The sequence below is a fragment of the Lampetra fluviatilis genome, chromosome 22 (assembly GCF_964198595.1).
Source record: "Lampetra fluviatilis chromosome 22, kcLamFluv1.1, whole genome shotgun sequence".
NCBI lineage: Eukaryota > Metazoa > Chordata > Hyperoartia > Petromyzontiformes > Petromyzontidae > Lampetra > Lampetra fluviatilis.
In genome coordinates this window covers 209,888-233,994 of record NC_136296.1, presented here as the reverse complement: position 1 = coordinate 233,994, position 24,107 = coordinate 209,888, and the positions used below count along the sequence as shown (strand labels likewise).

General features: G+C 53.1%; 1 protein-coding gene across 1 annotated transcript in view; it reads left to right on the top strand.

Annotated features, from left to right (window-relative positions):
- The window catches only part of PEX3 (peroxisomal biogenesis factor 3), a 61,957-nt gene extending 43,845 nt beyond the window's left edge, over positions 1-18,112 (top strand). Inside the window, exon 12 of the mRNA XM_078866223.1 lies at positions 16,833-18,112. Within this exon, the coding sequence (XP_078722349.1) occupies positions 16,833-16,916 (84 nt within the window). The 3' untranslated portion in view covers positions 16,917-18,112. The remainder of the gene's footprint in view (positions 1-16,832) is intronic.
- Positions 18,113-24,107: the final 5,995 nt, after the last annotated feature.

The following is a 24,107-nucleotide window of genomic DNA, read 5'->3' as shown; positions in this document are numbered from 1 at the left end:
CGCTGCCGGCGGAACAGCGCTGTGCGGCTTAGGTAGCAGATTCGATTCATCACCGGCCGACGCCTGTCGGACGGCCAGTGCCCGCCTCGCTGAGTTGCTGGGCGCTGCGGCCGAGTTGGTCGCCAAACTCGACAGCGGGGAGCTGTCGCCGGAGAAGATTGCCCCGGCGCCACATGGTGTTAACATTGTTGCTGCTGCCGTCCAAGCGCGTGACTCTTTCGCCACGCCGCCCGAACTTGCGCCATCCGTTTTGGCGGGAACGCACGGCGAGGGAGCCGCCATTTTGGCAGAGACGCGCGGCGGGGAGGCCGCCATTTTCTCCCATCCGCCGAGCATGCCGCGGGACGTTCCAGCGCTGCATCGCCAGCTCCCATTTGTCCACGAATTCACAGCTGCCGGCAGGGATTGGGAGACGTTCAAACGTCGTTTCACCACAAGCTGCATGTTGGCTGGGTGTATGGAGGAAAAAGCTTTGAAAGCGCTCCCCACCTCTCTTGACGACGATGCCTTGGCGGCATTCTATGCCATCCTGCCCGCGCAGCGGTCCACGCTATTGCAAGCGTTCAAGGCAATGGCTCCAGTCTACGACGATCCGCCGTCCTGTGTACGCAACAGATTTGTGGAATGACGGTGTGGGGATACCGAGACACCCCTCACCTTTCGAAGCGCTTTGCTGTCCCTGGCGCAGGCGGCGTTTCCAAAAATGGAGGCGGCAGGAATTGACTGTTGGGGTTGGAAAAGGAGCTGAACATCACCTTACCTGCCGTCGTTCCTCGTCATCGCTCGATTTATACAGACTCACCTGAGGTTGAAGAAACGGTCGGGGCTGGTGGCATGCGCCGCATCTGCGGGCTTGTGCGAGGAGTCAGAAGAGGATGAACACGTCCCAGTTTGCGTGGCTGTTGACGGCGGTGGAGGTCGGAGACGTGATACGGAGCGGCAAGGGAGACAACACCATCCACAAGGGACCCTCCCTCGGCCGAGCTCCAGCCGCGCCAATTACTACAACTGTGGGCTGCCGGGACTCGTAGCCTCGGGGTGCCGTGCTGCACGTCGAAGACGCTTCGCCCCACCGTCATCGTCATCCCGGCCGCCACCGACTGCAAAAGGGCCCCAGGCGAGTCGCGGTGCACCACACACTCGGCCCTCGGTTCCACCTCACCCATCTCATGCTCTGATAGATCCGTTCACGTCGGGTCGCGGCGCGTGAGGCGTCGTTTGCATTGGGTGAGGGTTCGCCGCTCGGGCCAGATCAGTGGTCCCAATTAGCCCAGCAGGTTGTTGCCGCGACCGCCGGCTCGTCCGCGGTCGTGGGTACTATACAAGATGTTGAGGTGCGGGTCTTCATCGATGCGGGTGCTTCCGTCACCATAATTTCCTAATTGATTTTCAACATTTTTCTGCAGGAGTGTCGTTCTTTGTGCCCTGTTTCCGTTCCGTACTTCGCCTCTCACGGGGGATCGTTGGGAATTTTGGGACATAGTCGCTGAGGTGTGCATTGGGGACATTGCTTTGGAAGGGCCCGTATTGGTTTCTGATTCATTGGCGGTGCCGTGTTTGTTTAGGCACAGACTTCCTTGGGAAGATACCCCTTAAAATTCTTACTAATCAGAGGTGTTTGGAACTAGCCTCTGGGAGGCAAATCGCATTTTTATCATCTCCCGCCAAAATGCGCAAGGTGGACGCATCTGTTCAGGCGCTTGTTACCCACACGGTCACGATTCCCCCTGGGGAAAATATGCTCGTTTCCCTGCGGCTGCGTAAGCTGCTTGATCGGGAGGCCACCGCAGAGGGGATTGTATTGGGACCATCTAACAAGGCAGCTCGGGGAATGGCGCTTGTAGGTGCCCAAACGTTGATTTCCGGGGACTGTCAGCCCTTTATTCAAATGCTTAATGTGGGGCCGGATGCGTCGGTCATTCAGGCGGGAACGGTGCTCGCTCACGCGTCGGCCGCGTCGGTCCACAGTGAGATGATTGGGGACGTTGATGCTTCGCGGCCCACAGGCCCACGCGCGTGTTGAGGATGCCGCATGGGCAGATGCTCTGTGTTCCGTGAATCGGAACCTGCCTTAACGCACAGAGATCCGCATTGCGTGCGCTGTTGCTCGAATTTGGAGACGTTTTCAGCCGGGGTAAATTCGATCTCGGTCACACGACCCTCCTGAGCCACCATATTGATACGGGTGACTCTCCGCCCATCCGCCAAAACCCCTAGCGGTTAAGACCGGCTGAAAAGGAACACATGCCAAGCGGTCGATGGAATGTTGGCCGCCGATGTTATTTCCACATCCACAAGCCCCTTTGGGTGCTCCCATCGTGCTGGTTAAAAAGCACGACAGAAGTCTGCGCTTCTGCATAGACTTCAGGAAGTTCAACAAGGTGTCGGTCGCGGACGCGTACCCCCTGCCCCGGACGCGTACCCCCTGCCCCGGATGGACGATTCGCTTGATGCGTTGTCTGGGGCGCGTTTCTTCTCCACTCTTGACCTGCTTTCGGGGTTCTGGCAATTGCCTCTCGATGACTGCTCAACAGTCTTCTGATGAGCTAGTTCTCGCAGGACTCCAATGGGACTCCTGCCTGATATATTTGGACGATGTTATCGTGTTTAGTCGCACGTTTGGTGAGCACCTTACCCGGCTACGCGCTGTTTTCCCTAAGATGAGAGAGGCTAATCTTAAGTTTAAACCACAGAAGTGCCATCTGTTGCAAACATCCGTACAGTATATGGGCCACATTGTCAGTGAATCAGGTATTGTGACCGATCCCGAAAAAACTGCGTGTGTGCGCCCTTGGCCTACCCCGAAGTCTGTGGGTGAGGAGGAGGCCGCCTTCGTTGCCCTACGCGATGGATTGGTGGGCGCCCCTCCCCTCCGATATCCTGACTTCTCCTTGCCGTTCATTTTGGACACCGATAATAGCAACATGGGAATCGGCGCTGTACTGTCCCAGGTGGTGAACGGTGTGGAAAGGGTGGTGGCGTATGGCAGTTGAGTGCTCTCGTCGGCTGAACAGCGTTATTGCATAACGCGCCGGGAGCTGCTCGCCATAGTTTTCTTCATGCAACAGTACCGGCCCTATTTATATGGCAGGCGGTTTGAGGTGCGTTCCGATCACGCCGCCCTTCAGTATGCCCTGCGCGTTGAGCAACCATCGGGCCAGCTTTCACGCTGGTTAGAAATCCTGCAGGATTACTCGTTCTGGGTGTCTTATCGTAAGGCTACGCGGCACGCTAATGCTGACGTGCTGTCGCGGCTTCCCCCGGACGGCGAATGCGCGTGTCTCACGGGCTCGTCCTGTTGTTAATCGTCGGGCGTGGTTGCTGCTCCCCCCATTGTCGTGTCGGCATCAACGCTTCACCCCCAGGAGCCCAGTGGTTCCGTGGCGCAGGACCCTGTCCTCGGTCTGAGTCATTCCGAATGGGTCCGCTTCCAGGCGGAGGACGCCTCACTGTTGAAGTTGCGACGTCGTGCCGAAAAGTCGGTTGACGGCTCTGGGCGATGCAAGGTTGCTCCCGTCGTTTTAAAGGGGGGTCTGTTAATGTGTTGGGATGGCGGCATGCAACGATATGATATCGTACCCACGTGCCTCAGAGGCAGGCTGATTGTAGAAACCCATGAACGCCTGATGCATTTGGGGGTCCATAAGACCCTGGCCACCCTCAGGCTTGATTATTTTTAGCCCTCCATGGCGGCAGACGTGAGAAACGTCCTGAAGGGCTGTGTGCCGTGCACCCGCCGTAAGCCACCGCCTGTCAAGTGCTGCCCACCCTTGCAGTCGATTAAGGTGTCCCGCATCAATGAGCTGGTGGCCCTGGATATCTTGGGACCCTTCCCCACTACGGCCTGGGATAACAAATACTTGCTTGTGGGCATTTAATAATTTTCCCGCTGGCCTGTGGCTTGGCCGCTCCCAAATCAATCGGCTGCCAGTATTACTGAGGCGTTCCTGCACTGGTACGTGCTGGATAAGGGGGCCCCGGAACGCCTCCTCACCGATCAAGGGAAAACATTTTTGGCTAAATTGCTGAAGGTGGTGTGCGACCTTTTGGGGACTTCGCCCTACCATCCTCAAATGGATGGGATGGTGGAATGGCTCGATAGAACGCTGACGTCAATGCTGAGTCAGCAGATCGATAAGTCTCAGAAAGACTGGGATTTGCGCATCCCTGGTGTGCTTGCAGCCTACAGAATGCCTCCGCACGTTTCGACTGGCTACTCGCCTTTCTTTCTGATGTATGGGCGGGAACCGAACCCCCCCCCCCCCCCCCCATTGAATATTCCGCTGCCCGCCAGTTGGCCAACGAGCGGTTGAGGGGTCGTCGCAAGTCGGGCAAACGGTGGGCTCCGGGTGACAAGGCTTGGTTGCACTGTCCGCAAGTGCCTGTCGGCACATCCCCCAAGCTGTATAAGCCTTGGCGGGGCCCGGTCGAAGTGGTGCTGGCCGACTGGCCACAGTGTGTTAAAATCCGGTTCGGCCGCCAGAATAGGTTTGTTCATCCCTCGCGCCTTAAGCCGTTTATTCATCCCCGTCAAGTCCCCTCATCTCCAAATCCCACAGGCCGAGTGTCAGGTGTGCCGGATGAGCTGGGGGGTGCACCCGTGGAGGTAGTTGCTTAGGGTGATTCTGTGGTAAAGTCCGCAGGATCGGAGCTCGTGAAGAACCCGGCGCTACCGGCTGCTGCTTCTGCGGACGCCCCGCGGTGCGCAGAACAGCTTGCGATTGACCACCTCCCGTCGACGACCCCGTGTCGGAGGGGCCACACTCGCCCGCCAGCGCTGACGATTCTCCCGGACCTTCCAGGGAGCTTCGGCCCACCTCGCCTGGGGCTCCAGCCACACGGACCCGTTCAAAAACCGCGCGCTTTAAATGACACTCTCACACGTGTATGTTGTCACTCGGGTTGTTTATTGTTCGGTGTGTGCATGATTTTACAGGGGTGCACCGGGGATGGAGGAGCTCCTGTGAACTGACTGCTTCATGCATGTGTAGTAACGCTCACGACTCGTTCACACCGGATAGTTGGAGGCACACTGGTTTATTTAACACCATACGTTGTGACATACACACTTGAGGGGGTATCGGCCCCCTCACCCGTCTATCTGAGGACACACCTCCTAGCTAACCCTAGCCTGCCTCAGAGTCCTCCACTCGTGGACTAGGGGAGGCTATCTTGGCCCGACACTGGCTCTGGTACCACGCCACTTGCTCGAGCCTGCGCGGTCCTGATAAGGACGGCGTAACAGGGGGAGACCAGGGCTCTATCTAGGACGTCTTCCGTCTTCTCTTCTTAGCTAACACATCATTCCCGAGCCCCCCGATACATTCCCCTTTTATACTCCCCCCTCCCTGAGGGGTGGGGCCCCGGGGGATCGTAACGTCCGAAGCGCGGACGTCGTAGAGGGCACCTGCCCGTGCACTCACGTAGCCCCGCCCACTGTGTTTGTTTACCATAGGCTGCCATGCATAACGGGCTCTTTCTAACACCCCTACATCACTCCCCCCCGCATAGCATGCAGCCGTCCCGGCTGCCAACATACAAAAATTTGACAATAAAGGTGCCTTCACCCCCTGACCGCGCGTGTGCCTCACTATTTTTGAACAATAACAGGAACCAGAACAAGAACGCAACAGCAAGATGAGAAAACAACCCGTCGCACCCCCCCCCCCCCCCCCGAATAAATACGAATTCCGTAAAAAAAAACAGCCTATATACAATCAGCAGGGAACCCACCACGCACACACAACACACGGTGAACCCAACATATGTACATCCGAGGAGCGGGGAACACACCACCCACACAACACCCAATGAACACAACAGCTATGTACACATTTTCCGGCCTCACAACAGTTTGCGCATTTTAGCGCGCGTCCTTGCAGCGGGCCCCTCACACGGGGTAACCGCGCGTGGCGGACCATCAGGTGGCGACTGTCCGTCTTGGGGTGAGCATTCATCCGACTCCGCGTGACCCTCGGTATCCGCAGGAGGGGTGATCGGGCGTGAGCCCGTCACTCCTGATGCTCCTGAAGGTGGCACAGCCGGCAAGGCATTAGGTGAGAGCGACGGAGACGGACCCAGCAAGTCGGCCGACCCCCCACATGTTTGGCCACGCGCGTGTGAAGTGGGGTTGTGTACCGCAGCGAAGGGTTTTAATCTGGAGGGGTGTACGAACCATCGCCGCTTCCCCCACTTGATGCGCACGCACTGCGGACGTAACACCTCCACCACTTCCACAGGGCCCCGCCACGGCCGCACCAGTTTAGAGGAGGTTGCCAGTGGCACATGGGGGCAGTGCAACCATGCCTTGTCCCCCGGCTTCCACTGCAGCATGTGCGCTCGACTCAATCTGAGGCGCTCATTCGCCTTCTGACGGAGGTCAGAGTTTTGCATTGCAGCATCCCGTGCCTCGGTCAATTTGTCCAGATTAAATTTAACGTGGTCAGCCAGATTAGTTTTTCCCTGCGGCATGGGGATCCGCAACTGGGCACGAACAGGCGGGTCTGGTTCTCGGCCGTACATGAGGTAAAAGGGAGAAAACCCCGTAGCTGCATGGGGTGCCATCCGGTACGCCGCCAAGACCCCCTGAATTTGTAGGTCCCAATCCGTTTGCGAGTCCGAAACTTGTTGTGATAACATGGACGAGATGGTGCGATGCAAACGTTCGACCATCCTGTCAGTTTGTGGGTGATATGGGGAGGTCCGAATTTTCTTTGTGCCCAGGAGATCGCAGACTTGTCTGAGTAGTTTACCGGAAAAAATTCTGCCCTGGTCGGTCAGCAGCCTCTCCGGAGCACCTTTGTCCAGGACATAACCCTGAACAAAGGCCTCCACGATGGCTGCTGCCGACTGGTTGGCCAGAGGCCAGGCCATAGGCCAGCGTGTAAAATACTCGACACCAGTCAACAAATATCTATTCCCCCTGGGGGTGGCGGGGAATGGTCCTAAAATGTCCAGAGCGACCAGCTCGTTTATCCTGGACACTTTGATCGATTGCAAGGGCGGGTTAGACTCCCGTGCCGGCGGTTTGCGTTGTGCACATTGAGGGCATGATCCCAACAAATCCCCAACATCCCTCGTCATGCCAGGCCAATAAAAATCAAGTTGCAGCAAGGCGAGAGTCTTTTGGGTCCCCAGGTGTAGGAGGCGCTCATGAGCGGCCCATACCACCCCGCCCCGCAACCCAGTAGGGACCACCAGCCGATGTCGACGTGACTTCCCGTCCCAATGCATCAGCAGACCTTGGCACATTTCCCATGCGTCGGAACCACCTCTTTTTTCCCCCCGCCGCACCGCCAACGCGACGTCGCCACCCGAGGAGGGAGACATCCTCCATCTGGAGGCGCCCCCATTCAATGACGGGCAACCCCAACAGGCAATCTTTGCCCTGTTGTTCGATCGAATTAGGAACCACTGTATCGTCGTCGTTGGCGGCCGCCAAGACAGGTACCGATGTGTCCCCTGGAGGCCTGCAACGTCCAGACCCCAGGAGGCATGCACACTCGGAGGTGGTTGGCAAGCGCGACAAAGCGTCCGCGTTGGTGTGGCGAACGCCCTTACGGTATGTGGTTTGGAAATCGTAATCCTGGAGGACCTCCAACCATCGGGACAATTGTCCCGATGGCTGTTGAACCCTCAGGGCGTACTGCAGTGCCGCATGATCTGTGCGGACGGTGAAATGCCGACCGTACAGATATGGGCGATACTGTTGGATGAAATGGACAATTGCCAACAGTTCCCTACGGGTGACACAATATCGTTGCTCCGCTGGAGACAACACCCGACTGCCGTACGCAACCACACGTTCCACGCCGTCAACCACCTGGGAGAGCACGCCCCCAATACCCGTGTTGCTCGCATCGGTGTCGAGCAAGAACGGTTTTGAAAAATCAGGGTAAATCAGGGGAGGAGCGTTTACCAAAGCGTCCCGAAGGGAGCAAAAAGCAGCTTCCTCCTCCTGACCCCAGCAGAACCGAACCCCTTTAGATGTTAAAGCATGTAGGGGTTTGGCGATAGTCGCAAAATTAGCGACGAAGCGTCTATAATACGACGCAAACCCAATAAAACTCCTAACCTCTCCCACTGAGGTGGGAGTCGGCCAGGAGCTTACACACTGCGTTTTGGCGGGATCGGTAGAAATACCTGAGCGCCCCACGATGTGCCCCAAATAACGCACCGACTCGCGTAACAAATGGCATTTTTGGGGCTTAAATTTCCAATTAGCAGCCCGCATCTTTAGGAAAACCGCCCGCAACCTCTGGAGATGTTCATCAAAAGTTTTGCCAAAGACAATGACGTCATCCAAATAAATCAGGCACGACTCCCATTGCAATCCAGCCAAAACCAATTCCATCAACTGCTGGAAAGTTGCCGGCGCTGAGTGTAAGCCCATCGGCAACCGGTTGAATTGAAACAGGCCGTGCGGAGTACGGAAAGCAGTTTTAGGCTTTGAATCATCGTCCAGAGGAAGCTGCCAGAATCCCGAAAGTAAGTTCAATGTGGAGAAGAATCGCGCTCCCGCCAAGGCGTCAAGCGATTCGTCCATCCGTGGGAGCGGGTATGCGTCGGCAACCGTAATTTTATTAAGGCGCTGAAAGTCAACGCAAAACCGCAACGAACCGTCCTGCTTCTTAACCAGGACGATCGGCGCTCCCCAAGGGCTGTTGGAGGGAGAAATGATGTCGGCGGCTAGCATGTCATCAACAGCCGATTTGACATGGTCCTTTTCGGCGGGACTCAACCGAAAAGGATTCTGGCGTATTGGCGCGCTGTCACCCGTATCAATATGGTGACGCAGCAGATGAGTGCAGCCCAAATCGTATTTATCTTGACTGAAAACGTCGGAAAATTCCCTCAGTAGTGTCTTAAGACGTTGGCGCTCTAAATTTGACAGGTCCGTCGATCCCGCGCAAAGCGCCTCGAGCCACCCTTCATCGCTGTCCGAATGTGGTCGCGGTGCAGGGACAGCGCCGACATGACTCGCGACGGGTTCCTCACAGGGCACCGGCGTTGCGTGAGCAAGCACGGTCCCCTGTGGGACCACCACCGTCTGCGAGCCCACATTGAGGACCGCGATGAAGGGTTCTCTTTCCCCTCTCACTATGGTCTGGGCCGGGAGTAAATTAGGTCCACTGACCCCGGCCCTAGACGGTCCCAGCAGAACCCCTTGAGCCCCAATGCCCTTAGCGAAGGGCCGCCGAAGTTTCAAAGGAATCAACATTTGCGCCCCCGGAGGAACGCGCACCGTTCTATCTACGAACGCCGGCACCGTCGCGAACGCCGTCCGGCTCGTAGCGGGGGATGGCAGAAACGCCATGCGTCGGCCCGATGGAAGCTCAATGCATCCCTGGTCGATTAATATCCTAATCGGCATTTTGGCCAGGAAGTCCGTCCCCAGCAGGCACGGAACCGCCAGCGAGGAGGAAACAAAAATCGGCCCAGATAATTTAATATCCCCGACACAAATCTGGGCTCGAATTTGTCCGATGATGCCAAGTGAACCCCCGTTAGCAGCAAAGAATGGCACATTAACAGGCATCAAAGGACGGCTCTGGGCAGGGAGAATGTTATAAATCAACTCCGAAATAATGGTCGCCGATGCTCCTGTATCGACCAGGATGCGCACCTCGACCCCATCGATGTGACCCACAACGGCCGACGACCCCGACGACGCGGCTACAACCCGATGGGCCAACACGGACCACTGGCTGGGTTCAATGTGAGTACCCAGAGCGGTGCGTGTTGGTGCCATGGTACGCGATATTGGCCCCCCCTTCGCTGCGGTGTTTGAGTGTGTGACGGGCGTGTGCGTGGGCCAAACATGAGGGGTGCCGCGACTCGCCGGATTATGATGGTGGAGCTTGTGACGAGGGCCGGCGTCCGGTTGAGGTGTCGTCCCGCGCTGCCGAGGAGAGCGGCACCCCGAGGCGACGTGGCCCCGGATGCCGCAGTTGTAACAGCGTGGAAGCGCTGGTGACAACGATGGATGTTGTAGACGGCTTGAACCGGCCCGGTCCTCCCGTACTCCCGCTCCATGCTGCCGTCGATGGTCGATGGCGCAAACCGCTTCCACCGGGAGGGTGGCCGCAGCGACGGCACGCCCGCTCGCTGCCTTGCTGGCCTTCCGTCGTTGAGAGGACAGGTTTGCGTGGAGAAGACGGGCCGCTTGGAGGGAGCACATCTCTGCATCATCCTGTGCGACAATGACGATGTCTAAGTCGTCCGCCAGCAAAAGTATCTTCTCTGTCACCATGGCGTCGACACCCTCGTCGTCCATTCGTGGAAAGGCCTCCTTCGCCAGTGCCAGGAGGCTTGTGCGGTACGCCAGGGGCGACTCCTTCGTCCCCCGCTGGCGATCGTAAAAGAGTTGGCGACAGTCCGATGGTGGACCATATACTGCAGATAGCACCTGCATCGCCTTCCGCAGCGTCGAGCGCCTCTCCTTCGGAGCCGATGTTAGAGTGGCGAGGGCGTCGCTGTCGAGGAGTGCTGGCAGCGCGCGGAGAGCCTCGGCGTCTGTCCACTGTGCCATCTCCTGGTGAGCAAGGAAGCGCCGCTGGAAGCCGCCCCAGTCGCCATCCTCGCCCACAAATTCCTTGAGTGGAGGTAGCCGCTGATGTAAGGCAGCGGCTGCAGAGGAAGAACGCACTCCCTCGTCCGCCTCACTCAACTCAGCGTCGGCACGAACCAGCGATGGCATCGCCGGTCGCACCCGTGGTGACGTTCCGCCCGTTGGTGGCGACGCGGCAGGTACTGTACTCCCGCCGTTGGACGCGATGCTTAGAGCGGCCACGCCCTCAACAGCAGCTGCGGCGATGGCGGGAGTTTCAAAATGTTGCTCCGTGGAAATGGCGGGAAGGCGCTGTGGTCGTCGGCTGCCGTTGCCCCGTGGCGGTCCCGCAGCCCCCAGCTGCGTGATGGTGTCGAGCATGGCGGCTGCGGCGTACAGCAGCTCGGCCAGCTTCGCGTGCGCCTGCCTCAGCCCCTCCATCGACGGCTCCCCTTCCTGCAGCTGCTGTGGCGTGGATGCGCCCAGCCCCGGCTGGTCGATGGCATCTTCAGCCGTGTCGGGCCCTCCGACTGCAGTGGTGTCTTCTGCCTCTGGTACCCCGACTCGAGTCATCCGGCGTGTATCCATGTTCGTACTTTGTTTCACTTCTGACGCCAGATGTGGTAACGCTCACGACTCGTTCACACCGGATAGTTGGAGGCACACTGGTTTATTTAACACCATACGTTGTGACATACACACTTGAGGGGGTATCGGCCCCCTCACCCGTCTATCTGAGGACACACCTCCTAGCTAACCCTAGCCTGCCTCAGAGTCCTCCACTCGTGGACTAGGGGAGGCTATCTTGGCCCGACACTGGTCAGTCGGGCCCGGTACCCAGAGTCCAGACCAGCACTGGCTCTGGCTCTGGTACCACGCCACTGGCTCGAGCCTGCGCGGTTCTGATAAGGACGGCGTAACAGGGGGAGACCAGGGCTCTATCTAGGACGTCTTCCGTCTTCTCTTCTTAGCTAACACATCACTCCCGAGCCCCCCGATACATTCCCCTTTTATACTCCCCCCTCCCTGAGGGGTGGGGCCCCGGGGGATCGTAACGTCCGAAGCGCGGACGTCGTAGAGGGCACCTGCCCGTGCACTCACGTAGCCCCGCCCACTGTGTTTGTTTACCATAGGCTGCCATGCATAACGGGCTCTTTCTAACACCCCTACACATGGTTGTTGTATTTTTTCTCTCTCTCTCTCTATTGTGTACATATGTTAGTCGTGTAATTTATTGTCGTTTTCCGGTTATTTATTGACGTTCTGTTGTTGTGGGGCAAAGCCGGGACGGCTGTATGTTACACGGGGGGGTGGGGGTGATGTAGCGACATATGACTTCACTACTATGTCGGGCCTGTATACACATGACGTCACTGCCATGTTGGGTCTGCAGGCGTGACGTCACTGCCTGTTCGGTATGGAGGCTGGAATCCAAGAGGGGGGCCTGGGGGACCCCGGGGGTCACGTGGTCAGGCAGTGGAGCCTTCTCGAGGGTTCGAGAAGGGGGCGTGGCCAGGGCGTGGCCGGCCACGCCGGAGTGGCTTATAAGCGGGCTTAGCGCGCGGAGTGGGGCTGTTGGTGCCTGGGATGAAGCCGTTGTATGAAGACTCTGAAGACACACGCCTCCAGTCATCGTGGCCAAGCAGTAGCCTCCTGGCTTGGCCACGCCAAGTAGTACCGAGTGTTAGTGAGAGTAGGACGGTGGTCACCACCTTATGTATAGGGTGTGTTGTTGCAGTTGTGTTAAATAAATAGAGTTCCCTCCACACGAGTGCGCCTCTGTCGAACCATTACACATGTAAGCATTCCGGTGATGGTCTGAGAGGTAGCTACTTAAACCGTATATGGCACTTCCAGATAAGTCTAGTTCTGCAAGGGAATTTAACCCAATTTTCTGATCAACAGATTAAAAAACTTCAGAGTTCAAAGAATAAAGCCCTTGAAAATTGATTCGTGACCTGATTTCTGACTGTTAACGGCCGTAATTACTGCTGTGGTTGTATTATATTTAAGCCTGGCTGTGATTGAATACATTGTATTTTGAGATAAAACTAACTATGCGAGTCTTAAAATGTGTCTAAAAAACTCGAATAAGTGTTGAGAGAATCGGTATAGGCCTTCAATTGTTAGGATCTTCTGTCGCATCGACGGTATTCAACAGATGAACAATAGCTGTCTTTCTCATAATTGGGACGTTCCATTGCAAAAGAATAAGCTGCAACAACTGAGTGAGAGATCTGCAGGTCGTGTCGCCCACTGCCGCTCACGGCGAACGCGGGAATGCCGTCCACTCTGGGGTGAAGACATTTTCAACTTCATAACATTGCGCAGGGTGTTGATTTTAGATACCCTGTCAAAAAAACTCATGATCCCCATGGGATGGCGGACAGTCGTTTATTTTGAATATCAACATTCGGGTCTTATCCTGTTGAGTGCAACCACTGATCTTTGGGTCATTGAATTGTGCAATCGGAAATGTGACCTGGTAGACCAGAATTTTTATTTAGGATATTTATAATTTCCTGTTCATCAACCAAGATTTTACCCCTAAATTCTGAATATTTATTTATACTGGAGGAATCTGATGGGCTGTGAAGCTCTTATTCACATGTCCAGTAGGAATCCCATGATGGTTACCTTTATTTAAAATCTTTTTAGAATTTTCCAGAAGACCTTTGGGTCATTTTGAGAGCAGAGAAGAGCATCTCGGTCGTATTTGTATTTCGTGTTTATTATTTATCTTGTACAACGATTTCTTAGGGTTCTGTCATTGGACTAATCAAAAGAGCGATTGTTTGTTTTGGCAATAGTCAACACATGGTCTCTAGACTTCATCAGTTTGGCAACTAATGCATGAAACCAAGGTGGCCTAGTGCCCCTAATCCTAATCTCTTTCATGGGGGCATGTTTATCAAATAACTTTAGAAACTGGGTTTTCAATAAAAGAGGTTTTTTTGGGTTAGATTGCATAAATATAAATGTGTCGTTAAACCCGCCACCACCCAACACAGCCAATTAGTACAGTTTGTTACGTAAACTAAACGTGGCAATTAGTGACTAGTTCAGCACACCGGTGTGTTCGAGAGTAAACCCACAACATTTACAATTCAAGTACCATGACGTTTCCCCGGTAAATAGAGGGATAAATGTCATGTCACTTGTGAGCCAATCAGGTGCAAAGACCAAAGGAGTGGGGGAGGGGGGGTTAATGTAATATAAATTACAATGGATGTATATTATTGTTTGGGTAATTAACAGTTATTAGGTCCCAAAATATTGGTCACGAACGCCTACGTGTTAAACAAAACTGGGTTTTAAAATGATACCAGGTATTATTCAAATATTACCAGGCTTCAAAATAATACCAGGCATTATTTTTTAAATAATACCAGTCATTATTTAAAAAATAATACAATGCATTATTAAAATAAGACCAGGCATTATTAAAATAATAACAGGCATTATTTCAATAAAACCAGACTTTGTTAAAATAATAGCAGGCATTTTAAAATAATACCGGGAATTTATTTGTTAAAATAATACCAGGCATTATCGAGCACTGCCATTTTACGAGCAGTGTCACAAATCGCAATGGAAAATTTAATGTGGGCGTCAGTTTTGGAGAAAAAATGTTGTGATTGGGGAAAATAATAGCTTTTAGCCTTTCTGGAAATAGAACAGGTGTAAAGATGTTCAAACACCAAATAGATACCTTTAGCAAGACATCAAGTCTTCATTAACCACACGTACTTGTGGCAAAACATGCAAACAAATATCTGGTAATATATGCATTGTCTTGCCACGAGTATGTGTGGTTAATGCAGACTTGATGCGTGACAAAACGTATATATTCTTTGGTTCTTTCGGTAAAGTCACGTAGAAAGAAATTTAATTAATTAATAACAAAATACGACGTTTCGATTGCAACACAAGCAACCATCAGGTACAAATGATTAAAACAACAAACATAGTAAACTTGGAAATATAGTGCAATACAACACAGAGAGTCGGCCAACACAACAGTCAACACCCCACCTGGTTGATTACGTTCTTTCAAAGATTGCAAAATTTGAGAGAGAGACAAAACATAGACGCGGAGACACACAGACAGACACACAAGCAGAGAGAGACTAACACAGAGAAGCTTCAAATCTAGTTTGAACCACCTCTATGGGGAGGGTTTGCCGTGCTTGTTTGTTTCACACTTAACTTCTAATTTAGCAATCTTTGGAAGAACGTAATCAACCAGGCTATGCGTTAACCGTGCGCTAACCGACTCTGTGTTGCATTGCATTACACTTCCTGGTTTTACTAAATTTGCTTTCTTACGTGCTTGTTTATGGGTCCATTCTCTTCTCCGGCCGCTATGGGCAGTAATTCCACACAACACTCCGTGCTTGTTTGTTTAGAAGTCCAGTGTCCAGCTCGTCCGTCCCCTATGGGCAAGAATTCCACTCCCCCTCTGCCCTAACCCTCCCCCTCTCTCTCTATTTAAGGCCTGGACACAGAGACGTTGTCTTTCTGTTTGTCTCTGTGTGAGTCTCTCTCTGCTTGTGTGTCTGTCTGTGTGTCTCCGTGTCTATGTTTTATTTCTCTCTCAAATTTAGCAATCTTTGGAAGAACGTAATCAACCAGGTGGGGTGTTGACTGTTTTGCTGGCCGACTGTTGTATTGCACTATATTTCCAAATTTACTATGTTTGTTTTCCCATTCATTTGTACCTGATGATGGTTGCTTGTGTTGTAATCGAAACGTCGTATTCTATTATTATTTTATTTATTTCTACGTGACTTTACCGAAAAAACCAAAGAATAATTCCTGCAGTCACGAAAGCTTCGAATCTAGTTTAAAATGTATATATTTGGTGTTTGAACATCTTTACACTTGTGTTATTACCATCATTTTAGGTACTGGTAATAAGGTCCCATAGATATGACTTGAGCAGTTTAAGTATTTTGGAGTGCTTGATGATTTCCAATGGCATCAACCTTGGGAGAGTATTTTTGAAGAATGGGTTAAAATATCAATAATTTCTCCGAGTTACTGTTATTCGCTTGAGTGGCAGAAGAGATTATTTGCTCTAAATTATATTCGCAAATTCTTGTGCCTCTGGTGCAATATTGATCGAATTCCTAATAAGATCGCTATAATGGTAAATTTGCCCTTTTGGAAGAAGACCCATAATACGTTCCAGACAAACGCTTGTTGCCGAGCTGTTTGGAGGTCTACAGCAGCACATCAAGGTAATGCCTGGTTTGCATGTATGTGAACATAAATGGTGACCACTGCACCTCTTGTCCTGCTCCCGCACCTCTGATTAGCACGGTTGGCTATGTACGGTGCTAAAGAAGTTCTGCATACATACATTGAATCTAAAAAGTCTGTAATCGTCTGTTCGAACTATACTTTCAGGAATGTGATGTTCTAGTCAAGTCTCAGAACATGTACAGACTAAGGTTGTTAAATCCCGGGTTAAAAGCATTACATTTCCAAATGAGCCCCCTGATGTTCAAGTAGGCAGTCCCCCAATCCATGTCTAGATATAATGTCTGCAGATTTGGTCGATAGTGTTGGGTGGCATTTAAATTTTTGGATCCTCAGTTATAATAAATTCTAATCTAGAAAAAAAGCATAAAAGTAAGACCCTTATGCCACTCTTTACAATAACAGATGCGGTTTATAGTGACCTGACAAGGTGAAGGGATTTTTCGATTTAAAGCTTTCGTGACTGCAGGGATTCATCTTCTTGGTTCTTTCGGTAAAGTCACGTAGAAGGGAAGTAATAAAATAATAAAAATAAAACAATAAAAAAATTACATTATTATTATTTCATTTTATTATGTTTTATTTGCTTTATTTTATTATTTCCCTTCTACGTGACTTTACCGAAAGAACCAAGAAGAAGGTGAAGGGAGTCCGAAGCATGCGAGGCTTGGGAGTCAAAAGGAGATTATTAAACTCATGTGGGAATGAGGTAGAGGTGCTGTTGGTGACTTTAGTGTGAGGAGCTGAAGAAGTGTGACCCAGTAGGGATGTGACAGTGAATGTGGTGGTTGGTGGTGGTTGTGGATTGAAGGTGAGAATTCTATGCAGGCGTAGAACTATCTGCTCATCGACACTTTCCCTTCATCGTCTTCATCAGTGTCAGCCCGTGGCCGGGCATGGTGCGTGTACCTCGAGTGTGGAAGTACCACAAATCGGTGCCGAACCAACCCATATTTGCAGAGTTTGAGTTTGCCTGGTTTTTTGAAGGCCTGCTCCTGTACCCCGTTTATGTTTCTAGGAACTGCTGACCATGGAGACCGTGCGCAACTTTGCGGCGAACGTGTACGAGGCGTTCAGCATGCCGGAGCAGCTGGGAAAGTGATGCACTGTGCGCACACTCGCCCCGTCATTCGGTGTGTTGTGCCTGAAGGGAGCAGAGGGAATTCCCATGTCTCCTATACCTGCATGCACCCACACGGTCATACGTTTTTTTAAAATCTGCATTCTCTCCCGTGTGCTCGTGTGATATTCGTGCTCAACGACTTGATCGTGCTTGCCAAATGCAGTCTGCATTGTGTGTGGGATTCGCATTCGGTGCAGGCAACAGACAGAACCCACCGTGACGGGGCACCCATGGGAAGCATCACCTAGCATATTAACCTGGAGGGGCCTATGTCAGAGATTTCATGCGTGAAGAGGAGCTCATCGTGCTGGTTGCAGGGAATGATCTGTGAAACGCGTTTGTTTTGAAGCCTGTGTTTGGGTAATATTTCTACGCATGGTTGTGCAAAGATGAATGTGCATTTGTTCACTCATACGCATTCACGTGGTCTTCACACGTAAATTTTTGCCCTTTCACTTTGAAATTCATACTCATACATTTAAATAAATATTTAATGGCTATGCAAACATACACTTAAATGGTCAATTCAAATCATTAGCGTATTGGGTATTTGTGCCAATCTCATAGTGCAAGAATATCGCTACGTTTCACAGTCTGCTGTAGTTTTGCAGTAAGGGGCAATGTTGCTACCTGTAATCCCAATTGAGTAAGTTTCAGTGCCATTTTTTTACTTGCGGCAAATTTGGAACACGCAGCCAGCCCTCGAGCCCGACTGTCTTTTATTTAACATCACGGGAGATTAAACATCCACTGTGTGAAGCAAGTGTCATTTTTAGGCCCTAATATTCTCCTTGTATGGTAATTGCTGTTTGACCAATATTCTTCCCTTGTTCTCGAGGCCCCGTTGTGTGCGCCTGCCTGTGGCTTTGTGCCCTTTGAAATAACAGCCATTTACCAGAGATGTGAGTGGGACTCCACAGCGACGCGGTGTCTGTGCCCACCACGTCTCATTGGCCCGAACTACCGACCCGACTTCAACACACACACAATGAGACCGCGCCATTGTTAACACATAATTTAAAATTTGATTGCGTTGTGTTAAGCCTTGCGTATACCCTTGTCTTTTTTAGACATGGAGGTCTAGGCTCACCATGAATAAAGGATACGTTGTCAGAATTTTACATTGTGTAGAATGCAAACAAATTGATAATTATTTGACCATTGCATTAAACCAAAAATACACCAAAACATTTGTGAAGTGTTTTTTTTGCTGTTAAAAGCAATGCAGCAGTAACAAAAACGGGTGACACGTCTAGTTGTCTTGCTGGTTGACTCGGGATGCACAACACCTGCGTTTGTCGGCTGATTGGTAAAGTTACGCAGCATGAACATCGATGGCCATCTATAAGAATAAAGTGCTGGACTGGATTTCTTGTTGCCACTGATCAAGCATTGTGGATCAGCCTTCCACCATCATTGGCATCCCACATGGTTGTCCTGCGACACTACAGCTCGTATTGCACCTGTCCATGAGCTGATGTCGCTCCATCTCCATGGTGGGGTGCCACAGTGGCAAGCTGTTAACTACTTCGCCTGGTCTCCAGGAGGTCGTGGGTTATATCCCGACCCTGATGCCTGTATATTTGGTGTTTGCATGTTCTCCCCGTGGTCAGTCGATTATCCTAGTGGGAAAAGTAGCATATTGCTACGGGCCCCGCACTTTCAAGCTATAAATTCCGTTTCGGTGATTCTGTACTTGCTCATACTATAGTACTATACTGCCTTCAACTTATATGAACGACTGGGTGTTTATGCTTGATTTGAAGCTTTCGTGACTGCAGGAATCCATACTCTGGTTCTTTTGGTAAAGTCGCGTAGGTAGAAAAATAATAGATCACAACGTTTCGATCGCAACACAAGCAATCGTCATCTACCTACCTGACTTTGAAGGTTATCGATTTTAGCTCTATATTATCGCCTTCAATTGGGGTTACTATTTTAACACAGTAGTTAATGGGAGTGTGGTTTCTATGTGTATATAATCTTAGGACATATACGACGCATGAATACGAAGGTATTTGAAACTGAAATCAGCCGCTGCACAAAGGCGAAAACTGAACGCGCATTAGCTGAACAGTGAAAACACACTTCAGGCCCTCGGTCAGCTGGCTAGTTTGTTTACATGTCGGGGGAGCTGCAAGGAACGTAATCGTTACGAGCGTCAATAGCATACTAATAAATAATTTCGTTCAAATTATACTTCTGTAGTGGTGATAACTACTCGCTGTTCGCAAGCTGTGAGAGCGGATCGTAAACAAGGTTTTCCCGCTCAATCAAACGGTCAGGGTCAAATGGGGTGAGGTAGGATCCAAACGCCAGATTGGGAAGGACCAATCGGAGGGTTCCACAAGGTGGCCGGGGATTGGACAACCCGGCCACGAACAGGTATAAAAGCCAGAGCGCTGAGAGCTCTTGGCCAGTTCTGCTACACGAAGACCCAAGTCGGCCGAAGACATCTAGGACCCTGGACCAAGCCCTCCAGCCCTTATCAGGGCTAGGGCTCTGTAACCAGTGGTCGGGGAGAGATCCCCTAGGTCCAGCCAGAGGACGCTGGGATAGCAGGGAGATTAGATAGCCTGCAAAGTCCGGAGGCTGTACCTCCTTAGAATAGGAGCTAAGCGTGAGTGTGGAGCTGTACACGGTCCAGAGGCTGTACCTCCTCAGGGTAACGGGTGAGGGGACCATATACCCCTTTGTGTGATAGGGACTGTGTATTAAGTCAATAAACTGTGTGCCATAAAGAAGTTTAGAAGTCAGTCCTTTACAACACTACACTTAAGTATATGTCTAGACTGATGAGTGTTGAAAGTGTGGTGTGATATGAGAGAGTGGTGTGGATGTGGTTAGTGATGAGAAGATGTGGATGTTTCGTCAGTTTTATGTGGTACAACCCAGTTCATGATACCCTTTGGTTCTTTCGGTAAAGTCATGTAGGTATGAAATAAATTAAATCGCGACGTTTCGGGCGCAACACAAGCGTCCGTCATCAGGTGGGACTACCACAGCAAGAAACAATTGCTGAAGTGGGCAAAAGGGCTGTCGTGACAAGAGGCTATATAGGTAAGAGAGGGGGGAGGAGCCAGGGAGGAGAGATATAGAGGGGGGATGTGGGGTAGGGGAAAGTGGAACGCTGCTAGATGGATTAGGAGCAAGGCAAAATGCCGGAGGGGGGGGGGGGAGTGGGCGGGGCACGGAGTGGGAGGCTGAGGAAGAAACTGAAGATGCGGATATGAAGGCAACACCATAAAGCAGTTAAGGTTTTACCTGTGTAATGCGAGCATAAATGGGGTTGTTGCTGGGCTCGGGTCCAATCACATGGCCCGGGGTATTGGGGGGCAGAGCCTGGTCTGCGGGGCGTGTGGGAGGGGCCACCGTTCACCTCAGCTCCAATGGGAGGCGAGGTGAATGGGGGCGGAGCCAGCGGGGTAGTATGGGAAGGCCGGATCTGAGGATCCGGAAGGGGAGGAGTCAGGGTCACGTGGGGGGAATGTATATAAGTGGGAGCCCGGAAGAGATCGGGGCAGTCGGGGAAGTTAAGAGGCTGAGCCACGTTGGGTGGTGAGAAAAGATCCGCGCCATTGGCCACGTGGCCGAAGGACCTCTGCACGCCGTCGGCCAGCGGTGTGCGGAGTGCGGGAATAGAGGAGCTAACGGAGGAGCGTGTGGGGCACGCGAGAGAGAGCGTGCGTGGCACGCGAGAGAGAGAGCGTGTGTGGCACGCGAGAGGGAGTGTGCGCGGGGCGTGTGCGAGACGACACTGGTCCGAGAGGAGGCCAGTGGGGGATGCAGAGAAGAACCTAAATAAAAGACAAATGGAGAGATGTCAAAACATCTCAAGAAAAAGAATATACCTGCACCATCTTCAGAAGACGAAGAGGACCTTCCTCCAGTGGTGGTGGTCCCGACAATGGAAGGCGTGGGCGAAGTGGCGGCGAGCGACACGACAGGAGTACAAGATCGTCGGGGCGGCCGGGTCGTCTGTGTCGACGGGCGCCGAGGACGGCTGGCGACACGTGGCAGTCCAGCTTGATTCGCTGCGGGCCGTTCTGCTGGATTTAGTCACCCTGGTCGCGCCAGCGACGATGCCGGATCGGCCACGCGGCGGGCCTTCAGGCGGGGAGCCTTCGGGTGGGGCCGAGCCGTCCGCCATTGGGGCCTCTGCGATGCTTCCCGCCCTCCGACACGTGGCAGGACGCCACCATCTTGGGTGTGGTCACGGACAAACGGCGGGAAGCCGCCATCTTGTCGCCGCCGGGACGGGAAGCCGCCATCTTGTCGCCGCCGCGGCGGGAAGCCGCCATCTTGTCGCTGCCACGGCAGGAAGATGCCATCTTGTCGCCGCAGCAGGAGACGCCTGCATCGGAAGACAGCAGCTCGGGGACTCGCAGCCATCGCCTGACAACGATTAAAGCATTCTCAATTGGAGGAGATTGGAGCGCATTTGCGTGGTGTTTTGAGTCGGCCGTCCGATCCGCCAAGTGGACGGATGCGGAGGCCTTGGAAGTTCTGCCGACGCTCCTGGACGACAAGTCTTTGAAATTCTTCCGCTCCATCAAGGCTGCGAAGAAAGCGATGCTGAAAGGGGCGTTCGAAGAGATGGCGGAAGCGTACGAGCCTCCGGACGACGCACACCGCAGATTCGTCCAGTGGCAACGGGCACCCGAGGAATCGCCTGTGGCTTTCCGGGGCGCTGTGCTTGAGCTGGCCATGGCCGCGTATCCAGAGACGGAGCCCGACTTGTTGGAGCCCTTGATACTGGGTAAGATGTTGGAGCTGTCCAAGGACTTGGGCATTCCGATGCCGATATGCGGCCATGAGCAGCTGACCTCCCGGATGGGGAGCCCGACCGTGGAGGGAGGCGCCGCCGGGTAGACTCCGTCAAAGGCCGTCTTTGTGCCGGACGAGAGGGAGCCTGGCGATCTCTCTGCTGCAGCGGCCCAGTGGGTTCCTCAAGGGGGAGCGGAGTCGCGCTCCGGCCTGCCGCTGAGGGATCGTCGAGACGGGGGGGGAGTCGGGCGGCGGGCCGACTCGTCGTGTTACCACTGCGGGCGTCTTGGACACTTCGCGCGGGACTGTCGGAGTCGCCCTCGCCCTCGCCCGCCTCTTCAGCCGGAGTCCCCGGCAAAGGACGCGACGTCAACGCCAGAGAGTCAACCGTGTCAGGCAAGTCGGAATGCATCAGACATCTGTCAAGGCCTGTCATCTCATGCATCACCGTCGGTATGCGTTCCGGGGGCCTGTTCTAACGGGGGGACTCTAAGGGATCCGCGTCGCTCGCTGACAGTGGCAGAAATTGGCACGGAGGGTGGTCGCAGCCGCTACTGGGTCGTCGACCGTGCCGGGTTCGATACAGGGGGTCGACGTGCGGATTTTGATTGATTCGGGCGCATCCGCAACTATCATCTCGGACGTGATATTCCATCTCCTGTCCATTCCGCCGTCGCGGGTACGACCGGTTTACGATTCATGTGTTGCGGTGAACGGAGGGAGTATGGGCATCGTTGGTCAGGTGGAGGCGCGTATTTCGGTTGGGGGTGTGTCAGTTTCCGGGACGGTGTTAATCTCCAGGTCCCTCGCTGTGCCGTGTTTGTTGGGGACCGATTTCCTGGCAAAGATGCCCATTCAGATAAGGGTTTATCAGAATTGTATTGAGTTACCGGCGGGCCAGAAGATTATTTTTGCCGTCGCCGTGGGAACAGTCCGCTCCGGACCGTCAGGTGCAGGCGCTATCCGATGTTTCGGTCGACATTCCACCTGGCTCGCAGATGCTTATCCCACTGCATTATCGGAGGCCCGTGCCTGGGGTCGAGGGGGCGGTGGGGGTGTTGTTGTCGCCGTCCAATGCGGTTTCGGATGGCCTGGCGCTAGTCGTGGCATGAACGATTGTTCGGCCGGGTCAGCCTCCGTTTTAGCAAGTGTTGAATGTAGGCGTGGACAATGTCATCGTGCCGGCCGGAACGGTTTTGGCACATGCTACAACCGCCTTCACGGCCCATGACGATCCGGCTCACCGGGGCCTCGTAGGGGGGGTTTCGGCCTCGACGGCGCAGGACGATCGATGGATCGCCGGGTTGTGCCAAGAAAACGTGTCCTTGACTACGGACCAGCGGTCCGCGCTTCGCGCGCTGTTGGATAAATATTCTGATGTCTTTAGTAAAGACGATTTCGATCTAGGAAGCACCTCGTTGCTCTCCCACCATACTGATACCAGGGATGCTGCTTTCATTCGGATGAATCCACATCGGTTGAGCCCGGCGGAGAGGGATCATATACGCGGCGCGGTGGATGATATGCTAGCCGCTGACATTATCTCTCCATCCAACAGCCCGTGGGGCGCTCCGGTGGTCCTGGTAAAGAAAAAGGATGGTAAATTACGGTTTTGTGTCGATTTTCGGAAGTTAAACAAGGTGTTGGTTGCAGACGTTTACCCCCTGCCGCGTATGGATGATTCCCTCGATGCCTTGTCTGGGGCGAAATTTTTTTCCACTCTTGACCCCTTTTCGGGGTTCTGGCAGCTCCCCCTGGACGAGTCCTCGAAGGAAAAGACGGCTTTCCGTACGCCGCAGGGCCTGTTTCAGTTTAATTGTCTTCCTATGGGGTTGAACGCCGCCCGTACTACGTTCCAGAGGTTGATGGAACTCGTGTTGACCAGTCTGCAGTGGGACACGTGCTTGATATATTTGGATGATGTTATTGTGTTCAGCCGTACGTTTGAGGAGCATCTTCAGAGATTGGATGCTGTTTTGGCTAAGGTGCGTTCCGCCAATTTGAAATTTAAGCCCAAGAAGTGTCACCTTTTGCAACGATCCGTGCGCTATTTGGGCCACATAGTCAGCTCTGACGGTGTGGCCACGGACCCGCAGAAAACGGCGTGCGTCCGGGACTGGCCGATTCCGGCCACGGTGGGTGACGTGCGTCGTTTTGTCGGGTTCGCTTCCTATTATCGCAGGTTCGTTCCAAATTTTGCCACGATCGCTATGCCGTTGCACCTCCCTACGGCAAAGAACTAGAGGTGCAGCTGGGGGCCGGCGGAGGAGGCGGCGTTTCATGGCCTACGCGATCGCTTGGCATCAGCACCGATGCTGGACTACCCTGATTTCACTCTGCCTTTTATTCTGGATACTGACGCTAGTGACACGGGGATTGGGGCCATCCTATCGCAGTTTAAGG